The sequence below is a fragment of the Hyperolius riggenbachi genome, chromosome 1, assembly GCF_040937935.1.
Source record: "Hyperolius riggenbachi isolate aHypRig1 chromosome 1, aHypRig1.pri, whole genome shotgun sequence".
Classification (NCBI taxonomy): domain Eukaryota; kingdom Metazoa; phylum Chordata; class Amphibia; order Anura; family Hyperoliidae; genus Hyperolius; species Hyperolius riggenbachi.
Genome location: NC_090646.1, coordinates 271,502,527 through 271,517,679, shown reverse-complemented (window position 1 = coordinate 271,517,679; position 15,153 = coordinate 271,502,527). Strand labels below are relative to the sequence as shown.

Below are 15,153 nucleotides of genomic sequence, written 5' to 3'. Positions count from 1 at the left end.
TGCGCTCTGACTGTTTTTCCACAAGAGCTTATTTATGATTTACAACTATACAATTTTAATTATAAAAAAAATTAACAGTAGGCGAATGCGCGGGCACACACACAGTCAGGAGGAATATCTGAAGAACTGCAATTTGTAATCGCTCAGCTAGTAAATTGCCCTGAGGTAGAAATGTTAACTGACCAGCACTGTATGTATGATATCAAGAGAGCCATGCATTTTCTTGGGGTCACGGCCCCTCAAGTTTCCTAGTTCTGATCTTTGTGGCCCATGGACTTGCTGACTTGCCAAATACTCTCACAGTATGTACACTGTCTGATATTTGGGGAAGACTGACATCATGAATACATACATCTACAGTTTCCCTGATAATGAGTCTTACCAGTCCTCCAAAGGACAGTGTCATAGAAGAAAGAGAACTCCATCTCTGTGTGGTGCTCCAATGATGCCCACCCTCTGGGCGCAGTCACATAAATGTATGATACGTAAAGAGGCACGTGGACAGTTAAGAAGGATTGGGCAGAGTCTCTCACCTTTAAAGCAATATAAGAAAACAATTGTAGCAGTAAATAAACAAATATGCAATTCTTTATGGATCTTTTATAGATTATCATTGATGTTAAAATGTTTTAAAGACATACATTTACAAAAATAAAATAACAACCTAAAAGTTAAGTGTAAACTACTCATGTTTTTTAGCTTTCAGCATCTTTTTTTTTTTTTATTAATTTTTTATTTAATAAAAGACAGTAAAATCTTTAATTTGTTTAAAAAATCAAAAGGTGCATAACATGACAACAGACATAATTTTATGGTGTACAATTTAAACAAAAGTATATATTTTGAATTTAATATCGATATTGACACTTAGTGAACTTAAGTGGTTTGTGCTGTAACCTTTTTTGAGAGAGTGGTGCACAGTGATGACCAAATAGCTTTTTTTTGTTGAGTGAGATTATACCCATATTTCTGGCCATCTCACAGCTTATTATTGTAATATTAATTCAGACCTTATCCGTTTCTCAACTGCAAGTCTGCTGCATTTTAATATTAAAAGACAATCTGTCAGTCTGTTTGCAATGCTTAGATCATGATCTTGGGAAAGACACACAAAGTGTGGCAATTAGGATTATCACTATGAGCACATAAAAATATTTTAGAGCAAGAACCGCAGATATACATACACCGTCCCAACAACACAACCACACCTGAAAGTCAGCTGTCACAGCTCCACCACAGACGTCAATGAGCTCAGTCATGTCATAATAAGCATCAAATGTCCAGATGCAACTCTTTAGGTTCAGATGCTTGTATAGCTGCACAGTCTTCGGTTCCCTGACATTAGGATCAAACTGGTAAGGACGATCATAACCAGGTCCCACGGCAATGCTATCGTATGTCACCTCATCCAGAAATCCTGCGTCTGGTAACAGAAAAAGGTAATACATTATAGCAATGTTATTATATTGCTAGATTTTTATGCAAGTTCTTTAACCCATTCAGGTTCCGTCGTTTTCACGTGAGAAATGTTCACCTCCCATTCATTAGCCTATAACTTTATCACTACTTATCACAATGCACTGATCTATATCTTGTTTTTTCCGCCACCAATTAGGCTTTCTTTGGGGGGTACATTTTGCTAAGAGCCACTTTACTGTAAATGCATTTTAACAGGAAGAATAAGAAAAAAATGGAAAAATTCATTATTTCTCAGTTTTTAGCCATTATAGTTTTAAAATAATACATGCCTCCATAATTAAAACTCACGTATTGTATTTGCCCATATGTCCCGGTTATTACACCGTTAAAAGTATGTCCCTATCACAATGTATGGCAACAATATTTTATTTGGAAATAAAGGTGCATTTTTTCCATTTTGCATCTATCACTATTTACAAGTTTAAAATAAAAAAAAATATAGAAATATTTCATCTTTACATTGATATTTAAAAAGTTTAGACCCTTAGGTAAATATTTACATGTTTTTTTTTTATTGTAATGTGTTTTTTTTTATAGTAAACATTTTATTTGGGTAGTTTTGGGAGGGTGGGAGGTAAACAATAGATTTATAATGTAATTGTGTGTTAATTTGTATTTTTTTTTTCTTACAGGTGTAGTATTACTTTTTGGCCACATGATGGCGGCCATGAGTTTGTTTACATGACGTCACTCTAAGCGTAACACACGCTTAGAGTGACTCATCGGAGAGGGAACGGCCAGAAAAGGCGCAGCTTCCGAGAGAAGCTGTCGCTTTTTCAGCGGGGGAGAGGAATCAATGATCGGGCACCATAGCCCGATACATTGATTCCCTGGCTACCGAATCCGCAGCCGGGAGTGCGCGTGCACGCGCGCGATCGGCCTCGGGAGCGCGCGGTAGCGCGCATGGTTCCTGGACGTAGAAACTACGTCCAGGAACCAAAATAGGTTAATATGTATAAAGATTATAATGTAAAAACTAATGATGACAAATATACGTAACTTCCTTAACTATTATTATTTACAAGCCGACCTGGTGCCTAACTCTATGATGGCCAAACTCCGCTGCCCATTAACAAACAGTTTTTTGACATCTTGAGTTTGACTATATAATAGCCTTAATATTGTGATGTCACCCGTCACCAATACGCTACAAGAATGCTGGGAGGGACAGCTTAGCCTAACAATCAGAAACTCATGCCATCCACTGTATGAGAAACTTAGAACTATTCCACTTTTCAAACCGTGTGAATCATGTCCTAAGTCAGAGAATTGTTTCTTTGGCATCTGTCAGCAGTAGACAGTAGCATTTGTAATACCTGAAATTCCTCTCAGATCTCGGATGGTGACAAGATTGGAGCAAACGTGTTGATGGCGGTAGACAGACTCGGAGAGGAGAAAGTGTAGATTATGGAGAGGCATTGTAGAGATGAGAGGTAGCATGCCATCCTGGTGTGGTATCTGTACTGAGATATGTATTCTGAGGGGGGAGGAAACATGTTACAAATCAGACAATTAAAACACAAAGGACTAATACAAAGTAAAATGTCATACAGTATATCCTCAGATACAGGCACATATGGCATACCTATTAGGATGTTCTTTATGTTTGACATCCAAGTATTTCAGAGTGGCAATAAAAGACTGTGCCTGAAAGCCTCTAGCAGTGCCTGCTACCACTGGTGTATGGCAGATGGCACTGTCTGTTCCTATTGTCACTATATTGCTTCTCAGTGGTGTCCCCACATGTCCAGCCTTGTCCACAGCTTTGGCCACACAGCGTACATGGAAACGTCTGCTGAAATAAATGCTGTCCAGCACCTTAAAAGAAGTAGGGAAAGAAAGAAATAATTTCTACATATCTATAAATCCAAGAAAAAAAGCATTGAAATATGCCAAGATAGTTTAACCACTGTGATCAAAGTACTGTTTTAAAACAGGTCTGCTGGTGCCACTTATAATACTGGAATTAGATTTCAGTACTTGTTGGCTGACAGCTCTAGAGTATGAATTGCTATATTCTGTAAAAAACTGCTGTGTTAACAAAGATGTTAGGCCCCGTTCACATCAAAATTAGCAAAACTGAAGCGGTTAGTGCTTCCATTTTGCGCAAGTGATTTTACCGCGATTATTGTGGTAAAAATCACTGGACACTTATAAGCACTGTACCTCAATCGCTCCCGAATCACCTAGAAAATGCTGCAGGCAACACATTTGCAATTGGCACTAATCGCAAAACGCCCACAATCGACGCCAATTGCGGCAGTGAGAACACTGCCATACGGTAACATAGCACTAGCGCTTTAAAAAGCGTTAGCGCTTTGGCGATTAGCAGGAATCGCCTGCTAATCCCTTAAGTGTGAATGGGCCCTTACTGTAATCAATGTAGTTGTAATAGCTGCTATGAGGCCCAGAAGCGAGCATAGTGCAGATTGTCCCAGCCAGTTCACCGTCCTTTTCATTTTCTTTTCCTCTCGGCCACCAGACACTGGTGCTTATATTGGAAACCCTTACCATGCACACTCCTAGGAGTTCTGGTTCACCATGAGCTTGCTGGGTAATCTGTACCATGCAGGGAAGGAGAGCTTTATCATTCAAGTGTGCATAATGCTGTCAGTGTTGCCAACCACCCGTAAATTTACGGGCAGCCCGTAATTTTTTATACAAATTAAGCTGCCCGTGAATTCCGTAAGGAATTCAGCAGCGTCCGTAAAAGGGCGGCCGATTGGCCGCCCGCCCTGTTTCAGGAGGACAGCGGCGCAGTGGAGGAAGAGCTGTTGGCAGTGGTGGAGAAGGGGGGCAATCTCCCCCCCTTCTCTCACCTTAGTGCTCTCCCTCCCTCGCTGACTGTCCTCCTCCTAAGTGCGGACTGCGGAGTGGCGCTTGGCAGCGGGCGGGACTTACCTTCCGTCTCGCTCCTGCGCCGGAAGTTCTGCTGCTCTGGTCTGGACCAGACCGGAGTAGCGGCAGATCATCCCGCGCCGGCGACGAGAGAAGACGCAGGTAAGTTCCGCTCACTGCCGCCTGCCACTGCGCTACATCTACTGGGCACATATATACCTCTGGCTACATCTACTGGGCACATATAACCCTGGCTACATCTACTGGGCACATATAACCCTGGCTACATCTACTGGGCACATATACCTCTGGCTACATCTACTGGGCACATATATACCTCTGGCTACATCTACTGGGCACATATATACCTCTGGCTACATCTACTGGGCACATATACCCCCTGGCTACATCTACTGGGCACATATACCTCTGGCTACATCTACTGGGCACATATACCTCTGGCTACATCTACTGGGCACATATACATCTGGCTACATCTACTGGGCACATATAACCCTGGCTACATCTACTGGGCACATATAACCCTGGCTACATCTACTGGGCACATATAACCCTGGCTACATCTACTGGGCACATATAACCCTGGCTACATCTACTGGGCACATATAACCCTGGCTACATCTACTGGGCACATATACCTCTGGCTACATCTACTGGGCACATATAACCCTGGCTACATCTACTGGGCACATATACCTCTGGATTCATCTACTGGGCACATATAACCCTGGCTACATCTACTGGGCACATATAACCCTGGCTACATCTACTGGGCACATATAACCCTGGCTACATCTACTGGGCACATATAACCCTGGCTACATATACTGGGCACATATACCCCTGCCTACATATACTGGGGACATATACCTCTGGCTACATATACTGGGCACATATATCTGCTGGCTACATATACTAAGGACACTGGCTGTTTGCCATTATGTGCATTTACTGGTGAAAAGCTGTCTCTTATTATGTGCATTTACTGGTGAAATGCTGTCTCTTATTATGTGCATTTACTGGTGAAAAGCTGTCTCTTATGTTCATTTACTGGTGAAAAGCTGTCTCTCATTACGTGCATTTATTTGTGAAAAGCTGTCTCTCATTACGTGCATTCACTGGTGAAAAGCTGTCTCTCATTACGTGCATTCACTGGTGAAAAGCTGTCTGTCATTACGTGCATTTACTGGTGAAAGGCGGTCTCTTATGTGCATTTACTGGTGAAACGCTGTCTCTCATTATGTGTATTTACTTGCCATGCCCACTTTAGTCGCCGCAAATTTCCTCGAACATGTTGCCCCCTACCCATTTGACTGCCCCCTCATATGTTCCAGTCTAGAACCGGCCCTGTACCCCTGCCTACATATACTGGGCACATATACCCCTGGCTACCTGTTCTGGGGACATCTCTCCCCCTGGCTACCTGTTCTGGGGACATCTATACCCCTGGCCACCTATTCTGGGGACACCTATAGACCTGGGGCTACCTATTTTTGGGGAACCACTGCTGTCAGATTAAATGTATTTTGGGGAACTGCTGCCAGATTATGTGTATGTTAGGGGAATCGCTGCTGCCAGATTACATCTATTTTTTGGGAACCACTGCCATATTATCTGTATTTTGGAAGAACCTCTGCCAGATTACGTGGATTTTTGGTGAAATGCTGGAAGATTACCGTATTTTTCGGACTATAAGACGCTCCGGACTATAAGACGCACCCAGGTTTAGAGGACAAAAACCAGGAAAAAAAATAGTTTTTAAACCTGATGTGTCTATAGTGCAGGGGCATGTTGTAGACATTTTTTTCCCAAGCGGTCTCTGTCTAAGCTTCACTGCCCAGCTACACTAACCCTTGCTGCGACCACTAGGTAGACTAAGTACCCTACACTAACCCCTGATGCCTCGCCAGTAACATTGAGCTACACCACATACTAACCCCTGATGCCCCCACCAGTTACTACACTACACTAACCTTTGCTTACCCCACCACTAACACTAACTAAACATTACAGGGTGCTGATCCCACCTATCCAGATGTCCAGGCACCCATCCAGAAGCTGCGCAATCCATGCATCTCCCCCTGGTACTAAGGCAGCATCAGCATGATCCAGGCATCTCCCCCCAGTACTTGGGGCAGCAGGGCAGCATCAGCACGACCCAGACATCTCCCCCCTGATACTTGCGGTGGTGGGCAGACTCAGCATGACCCAGGCATCTCCTCCCTGGTAGTTGGGGTGGTGGGCAGACTCAGCACGACCCAGGCATCCTCCCCCTGATACTTGCGGTGGTGGGCAGACTCAGCATGACCCAGGCATCTCCCCCCTGGTACTTGCGGTGGTGGGCAGACTCAGCATGACCCAGGCATCTCCCCCCTGGTACTTGCGGTGGTGGGCAGACTCAGCATGACCCAGGCATCTCCCCCCTGGTACTTGCGGTGGTGGGCAGACTCAGCATGACCCAGGCATCTCCCCCCTGGTACTTGCGGTGGTGGGCAGACTCAGCATGACCCAGGCATCTCCCCCCTGGTACTTGCGGTGGTGGGCAGACTCAGCATGACCCAGGCATCTCCCCCCTGGTACTTGCGGTGGTGGGCAGACTCAGCATGACCCAGGCATCTCCCCCCTGGTACTGGCGGCGGTGGGCAGACTCAGCATGACCCAGGCATCTCCTCCCCCCCCCCCCCGGTACTGGCGGTGGTCGGCAGGCTCAGCGCGATCATAGCATCCCCGGTACTTGCTTGTGGGCAGACTCAGCATGATCCCAGTATCTCCCCCCGTAATGGCGGCGGTCGGCAGGCTCAGCGCCATCATAGCATCTTCCCCGGTACTTGCGGCGGGCAGGCTCAGCGCGATCCTGACATCTCTCGGCGGGACAGACCACTTCCTTGTTTACATGCGCCCCCTAATGACGTGCGACGCAAGTACCGGAAGTACAGAGACATCGGGACTCCTGATAGCAGCCGCAGCTAGGGCTGAGATTGACCCTCTTCTGTCCCGCCGAGAGATGTCAGGATCGCGCTGAGCCTGCCCGCCGCAAGTACCGGGGAAGATGCTATGATCGCGTTGAGCCTGCCGACCGCCGCCATTACGGGGGAGATACTGGGATCATGCTGTGTCTGCCCACAAGCCGCCGCAAGTACCGGGGAAGATGCTATGATCGCGCTGAGCCTGCCGACCGCCGCCATTACGGGGGGAGATACTGGGATCATGCTGTGTCTGCCCACAAGCCGCCGCAAGTACCGGGGGATGCTATGATCGCGCTGAGCCTGCCGACCGCCGCCATTACGGGGGGAGATACTGGGATCATGCTGAGTCTGCCCACCGCCGCAAGTAAAGGGGGATATGCTATGATCGCACTGAGCCTGCCGACTGCCGCAAGTAAAGGGGGAGATGCTGGGATGCACTACCAGTACTTCTCAAGTACCTGATGCTTTGAGGCACATTCGGACTATAAGACGCACTGACTTTTTCCCCCCACTTTTGGGGGAGAAAAAGTGCGTCTTATAGTCCGAAAAATACGGTACATGTATTTTGGGGGAAGGGGGGGAAACACTATGGCAGAGCTCAAACTTCCCTGGCAGACCTTTTACAGCAATATTAAAATCATGCATATTTGGCTCCACCCATGACCACGCCCACATTCTGGTGCGGGGCCACGCCCATTTTTTTTGGCGCGCCGGGGGTTTTGTCAGTGAAAAAAATCTTTTGGTAGTAAATTTTTAGGTATTTGTCAGTAAAAAATAACATGAAAGGTTGGCAACACTGAATGCTGTGGACCCATCAGCGTTTTGCTATGGCCCGATCATGTGTGATAACACTAGTGAGAACATTACATTTGCTCATGAGATTCTGATTCTGCCTTAATAATAATGTAACCACAATGCATCTGACTTGAGCTTCGCCATTAGAGATTTTGAAGCGATTTTAGGAAAGCAATTTTAAAATAATTTTTGCTACACTTTTGCTTTTTTATACCTTCTACACAATCAATTGTTGCAGAAATGCTGCATGCAGCATTTTATAATTAAAAAAACAACAACAAATTGCTCCACTATACAATAGCCCATTTGATTACATTAACCACGCACTTTTCAAAAATACTAGCAATAGGAAAAATGATGAATGCTTTTCAGCGATTTCCAAATCCTTAGTGAAAACTTCAAACTGGAGTGATTTTTTTTTTTCAATCACAACAGTGCTGCATGTAGCATTTTTTGCCAGCAATTGTCATTCTGTAGAAAGAATGGAAAAACAAAAGTCATGAAAAATCGCTTCAAAATTGTTTGCAAAAAAGTGCTGTAAAATCGCTCCAAAATCACTGATCGCCAAATGTTTTTTGTTGTGAAACAGCCCTAAGAGACATATCAAGTACTGTATCCATAAAAACAAGGAACACCAAGAGCCCCAATAGTGTAATATGTACTGGTAAATGGTTACTAGATAGAGTAAATATTAATACTCACAAACCAGGGTTACCATTAGGCAACCACTGTAAAGGCAGGTGGGGAGATTTTCCTGACCCCACTCAGGAATAAGAAGTCGCTCTCTGTAGATGAGAAAAAGGGGGTTCAACCCTCCACCCAGGGTGGACTCAATATTATGCAGGAGAACAGAGACGCCAAAAGGATAAAGGGAAGCTAAATGAGCTTAAAAACCAAATTCTTGGTAAATAGAGGAGGTAGTGGTGGACTTACCTCCTCCAAGCAGACACACGACGACTGTAGTAAAGACAGTCAATATATTTTATTTATGAATTCCAAATATGCAACGCGTTTCGCAGGTTTGATCCCGCTTCATCAGGCAATAACAACGGAGCAATAGCATATGTGGTCAGTAGAAGAGCCAGGCACCTCTGTGGCTCTTCTACTGACCACATATGCTATTGCTCCGTTGTTATTGCCTGATGAAGCTATTGACTGTCTTTACTACAGTGGTTGTGTGTCTAATTGGAGGAGGTAAGTCCACCACTACCTCCTCTATTTACCAAGAATTTGGTTTTTAAGCTCATTTAGCTTCCTTTTATCCTTTTGGCGCCTCTGTTCTCCTGCATAATACTGTATCCATGGTGGAGTCTGCTTGCAAAATGTTACTTTTGTTTTGCTCTGAATAACCATGGATTCTACTGAAAATGGTTAGAATTACATCTGCCTATGATTATGCAAAGGTTTGACTATGTCCTATTTCTTCACAAAACATCAGTCATGGCCAAGTTGTTGATATACACAAGTGCAATCCTCCTAGAACAGATCACTATCACCAGTGCATGCTGTACTGGCTGTACTAAGTCTCCTAAGTGCAAACATAAAAGTAGTCAGAAATGTGTGCCCTTATAATACATCCTGACATTGTATAAAGAAACTGTCAGACGCAAGGGTCCATATGCAATTTCTTGTGAGTTTCACCTAGGAGATAATTTTTCATTTTCGATTTAGAATAACTTTTCTGAAAAAAAGTACCAGAAAGTAGGTGAAAATGTACTATCAAAATTATTTCGAGTATTCTTTTTGCTTGCCGGTAATTTAAAAGGCATCTTATTGACAAGTTTGAAAATATCACCTAGGTGAAAACTAAGTAGAAAATGTGAATTGCATATGGGCCAATGTGTCAGTCAAACATAATTACAACACAAAGTAGATTTTGCAGATTCAGTATTATTGTCTGCTGTTGGGTTGGTGCATTTTGGGTGCTGTTGGGTTGGTGCATCATGTTGCTTCTCCTTTTACAGTATTAACAATTTAGCATTTATGCATGCATGTATGACAATTACATTAAACATGGGATTTCTGCCCTATTAAAAAGGGGGGTAAAGAGGCACCCAAGGTGAATAAAATACATTAAAAGCAACTAAAATATATATAAATGATGTGGCTTACCTCAATGATGACACACCCATATAGGAATAGATATCTATTAGTAAAATAAGCACAGGCAACACGTTTCATGTGAACTCGCCCACTTTCTCAGGCCAAATAAAGTGCCACTAAATGCCAGTAGCCGGATCCAAGGCGCCTTGAATCCAGGAAGTGGGCGAGTTCCCACGAAACACGTTGCCTGTGCTTTGTTTTACTAATAAATATCCATTCCTATATGGGTGTGTCATCATTGAGGTAAGCCACCTCATTTATATATATTTTAGTTGTTTTTAATGTATTTTATTCACCTTGGGCACCTCTTTACCCCCCTTTATACTGTGTCTCACCCCACCCACACCTGACCACGGGTGGTCTCTGTCACTACCTAGTTTGCCAGTGTGTAAGAGTTTTTTCAAGAGAGTGACCTTCGCCAGGTCTCCTGGTACCCCAAGTGGACTCGGGTTTGTGCATCTCCACCTGCCTGCAGTACTCGGTTGCCCTTCTGCAACCTGCCTTTGTGAGTATTATTTCAACACCATTTAATTTATTCATTAATCTCTGTGACGTACTGCACCATCTGGGCTCCCGTTGTCTCTGTGTTTCTTTCCATAGGGTGCATATACTCACCCTCAACCTTCTTGTGTCTGTCCTAAGTATGTACATCATTGCTAGCATTTGCTGACCATTTAGTGTGTTTGAAAAGTTGTTATGAATTATGATGGAGATGTTTACATATTGCACCAAAATACAGTAATCATATTTCACTGAATGAAATCTGTGTTACGATACAGTATTTTCTAATGGCACTTACCATATGATTGACACCAGTGAAAGGGGTTGTATCAGTGATTGTCTCAAAAGGAGAACGTGCTCCATTGGAATCAGTAGGTGCTGCCACTTCCCAACTAAACAGTATAGTGGTTTGGTTGATACCAGCCTCCTCACATCGCTCCTTCATTATAGAGTATTTGGGGAAGTGGGGGTCACATGGTGTGACACATACCAGTGGGTAACCAGGTGATGGGGCTTTCTTTGATCCTTCTTTGGTGACTTCCTCCACATGGTCATAGTCAGCCAAAGATACCACCTAAGGACAATTGAACAAGTAATTAAAATACCTTCTGTATTATGGTGCCAATATTGTGAAAAGAAAAATGACAATGGTAGTAACCTGCAAATAGAGCCCATAATAGCTGTATTCAAAGAAAGACCCATGTTCTTGATGTCCCTGCTACTTTTCTCAGGAAGACCCACGCTCTTGGTGTCCCTGCTATTTTTCATAGGAAAACCTATGTTCTTGGTGTCCCTGCTACTTTCCATAGGAAGACTCGTGTTCTTGGTGTCCCTGCTACTTTTAATAGGAAGACCCATGTTCTTGGTGTCCCTGCTAGTTTTCATAGGATGACCCATGTTCTTTTTCTCCCTGCCACTTTTCATAGAAGGGCCCATGTTTTTGATGTCCCTTCTTCTTTCCACAGGAAAACCCATGTTCTTGGTGTGCCTGCTATTTTTTCATAGGAAAACCCATGTTCTTGGTGTCCCTGCTCTTTTTCATAGGCAGACCCATGTTCTTGGTGTCCCTGTTATTTTACATAGGCAGACCCATGTTCTTGGTGTGCCTGCTATTTTTCATTGAAAGACCCATGTTCTTGGTGTCCTTTCTATTTTTCATAGGAAGACTCATGTTCTTGGTATCCCTTCTACTTTTCATAGGAGGACCCATGTTATTGATATCTCTGCTACTTTTCACAGGAAAACCCATGTTCTTGGTGTAACTGCTATTTTTCATAGGAAGACCCATGTTCTTGGTGTCCCTTCTACTTTTCATAGGAGGACCCATGTTATTGATATCTCTGCTACTTTTCACAGGAAAACCCATGTTCTTGGTGTAACTGCTATTTTTCATAGGAAGACCCATGTTCTTGGTGTCCCTGCTACTTTTCATAAGAATACCCATGTTCTTGGTGTCCCTGCTATTTTTCATGAGAAGACCCATGTTCTTGGTGTCCCTGACACTTAAAAACATTACAACTAAGGCCGCGTACACACTCTCTACTTATGTCGCCCATTGAGGATCAGGACCTGACTCCCTTTGGCGACATCACTGGCCCAAATTGCACACATGCATGTCAGCTGTGTAGCTGATGACGCGCTGTGTTGCTACGCGGGGGTGGGACATGCCCACCCCGCATTACATCACGAGGTGTGCGAAGCAGCGGCGTAAATAATGAGATCGGCAGGGGATCATAAACAATGGAATTGGGAGGGGGGATTGCGTCCCTGGAATTGAGTACATCCGTCCAGCGGACCGCTGGTGGGTTGGGCGTTGGGTGCTGTACACATGCCTGATCGTTGGCTGAGGCGATTGTTATCGTCCACTTCAGCTGACTTAAGTCAGGCGTGTGTACGAGGCTCAAAGTAGGGATAACTGACTGCTAGTCATGAACACAATGGCTTTCTTTCTGTGTGTGATAACATTGCTGCATAACAGGTACAGTTGCCGGAAGTCTGCAGCTATTGACACATTAGCATGAACAAAGGCCTTGTGACATCTGTTCCTGCCAGAACCAATTAAACTGTACCAGAATTGTTTCTTGTGCTCTATAGAAATGCAATTGATTTTATACGGAACAGCATATTAAACCATCTGTTTCTGCTTGTCTATTGACTTTTACTAGTTGCCTTATGAAGAAAGCCCTTCTACCATGAAATAAAATACAAGGAGTGATAAGGCTTGTCAAACCCAACTGACAAGATAATGATAAAATTACAGCCTTTCATTTAATTAACTTTCCTGCAAATAGTTTAATGGGATCATTTCATAAAGATATTGAACATTGTGGATAAGCAATAAAAGCAACAGACAGCAATAGGCAGCATTATACTGAAATGATATATAAATTGAGATGAAAGTGCTGCCAGTATAATTACTTATGGCACAGGCAATGACTCATATCTAACTGCAAAATGAATCAATTAATTCTTCTAATATTTTATATTTTAACGAGCAAAGCCATCCTTCTTATAACTCCACAATAATATAGTAGTTTAGGTTAGTAAAGCACTGGGTAAATATTTATTTTAGGAGCAATGTGAAAATAAATCACTCAATAGTAACTGTTCACAGAAGAAAACTAATTCTATTTTCTTAGCATAAAACACCACAAGGAGGAAGAGGAAGCTGTTGAATGCAAATTACACTCACGGTTCTGTCAATGCTTTTCTTTGTTTATTTTTAAGATTTCCTGCACTCTAAAAACTTTAAAAAAATATGTGAAGTAAATAAATTCACATCAACCAAACTGTAAGATAGTACTTACTACAGGGGGTGATGGTAGTATAAGACTTCCTGCTGCCTCCTGATCCAGAATGGTCACTGTTGCGGTTGTGATGTCTCCAAGTACAGCTTCAACAGGGTCATCTGGTCCAAGCACCAGGGAAAAGGACTCGTGCCATTCTCTGTCCTCATTTGACAGAATCTCCACTTTAAAAAATATGTGATCAACACCTGGAAAAAGTGACACATAAGCCACATACACATTAATTCATGCATTCATGTTATTTTTCTGGGAAACAAAATTGTGTTGGTAATAATTTCATAGTTTATTATTCATTTATATAGCACATTCTTAGCAAAAATAGTGGAATGATGATCAAAAAAGCAAAGCTATTTCATAACTATTCATCGTAGACCCACATTTATTTATTTGCATAAGCACAATGCAGGATTTATTTCTCTGTTTGATATGGATATACTGTAACAGGAGTGTCCCTCAACCAGTACATAACTAATGACTACCAGGTGTGACCTTATCAGTTCTACAGGCAAAGAAAAGGCAAGAACACCTGATAAGCATATGTTGGGATCACTGGTAACTGGAACACCCATTTAATAATACAAAAATGTAAGAATTTTAAGCCAGAGAACCTTGATTTGAGGACAATAGAAGCCCAGTGCTGATTTACATTATTGCCATTCATCTTTCATTGGAGCTGTATTTAGACAGTTGTGGGGTCATTAAATATGCGCTATGCAGAATATAAACTGGACATATTTTTTCAGCATAATTTAAAGAGACAAGTTTGGTTATCTCTAATGCTTCTGCTCAGTCATCAGTAGCTATATCCGCTATTCTACGTGTTCATTGGACATGAGCATGTTCACTGTAGGATGGGTCCTCTTGTGTTATCAATATTGTGTATTGCCTGGGGAGGTAAACTAGAGAATCTGTAAGTACATATCAGACCTTTAGCAGACGTATCATTTGATGACATCCTTCCCACCACCGATTAAGGCAATTCTTCCCACACTCTGATTTAGGTATTTTAGTGATTCAAAAATGTGTATATACTGTAAGTTAAATATTCAATGTAGTCGTTCATAATGTACACTCCATGGCATATCAATTTGGATACCCATGTTATTTCTCTCAAGGGAAAAATGTACCCATGGCTGTGGAAAATAGTCCACAGGTATCACAGTAGACTCCCTCAAATGTATCCTAACTCTACAAAATTCCATGAATGTAGCATTTGTATCTGTAGTACTGCTTTCAAAGATTTATTTGGGTCTTACAGGAAAAGCAGCATATTATTATCTGTATACAAGTGTATGGTTTCTACATAGTAATCTTTAGTGACGCTCTTCACATCTGAACAACTGTGTAAGACTACCACCAGTGATTGCACTAGCAAAGCATATAACATAGAGGTAAGTGGACAGCCCTGCTTAGAACTTGTTGATGACAAGTGATCAATGTACCATCCTTACGCCCCATCTCTTGCTTTAGGGTGTGTACATATTCAAGTAAGTGATGTTTCAGCTTAATACAATTCTTACTGAAGCTCTGCCCACAGATAGGGCCACTCTAGATTCTACAGAGTTACAGATTGCCCAGCAAGCTCTTAGTGATCCAGAACTCCTAGGAGTGTGTAAGGGGCTAAAAAGGACCAAAGAGCCCTC

General features: G+C 42.9%; 1 protein-coding gene across 2 annotated transcripts in view; it reads right to left on the bottom strand.

The window, feature by feature from the left end:
• The window catches only part of FRAS1 (Fraser extracellular matrix complex subunit 1), a 730,981-nt gene that overhangs the window by 24,831 nt on the left and 690,997 nt on the right, over positions 1 to 15,153 (bottom strand). For both annotated transcript variants that reach the window (XM_068233564.1, XM_068233565.1), the window contains 6 exons: positions 13,511 to 13,698; positions 11,002 to 11,277; positions 3,065 to 3,297; positions 2,796 to 2,956; positions 1,209 to 1,423; positions 383 to 533 (listed from right to left, as the gene is read on the bottom strand). In XM_068233564.1, the coding sequence (XP_068089665.1) occupies positions 383 to 533; positions 1,209 to 1,423; positions 2,796 to 2,956; positions 3,065 to 3,297; positions 11,002 to 11,277; positions 13,511 to 13,698 (1,224 nt within the window). The remainder of the gene's footprint in view (positions 1 to 382; positions 534 to 1,208; positions 1,424 to 2,795; positions 2,957 to 3,064; positions 3,298 to 11,001; positions 11,278 to 13,510; positions 13,699 to 15,153) is intronic.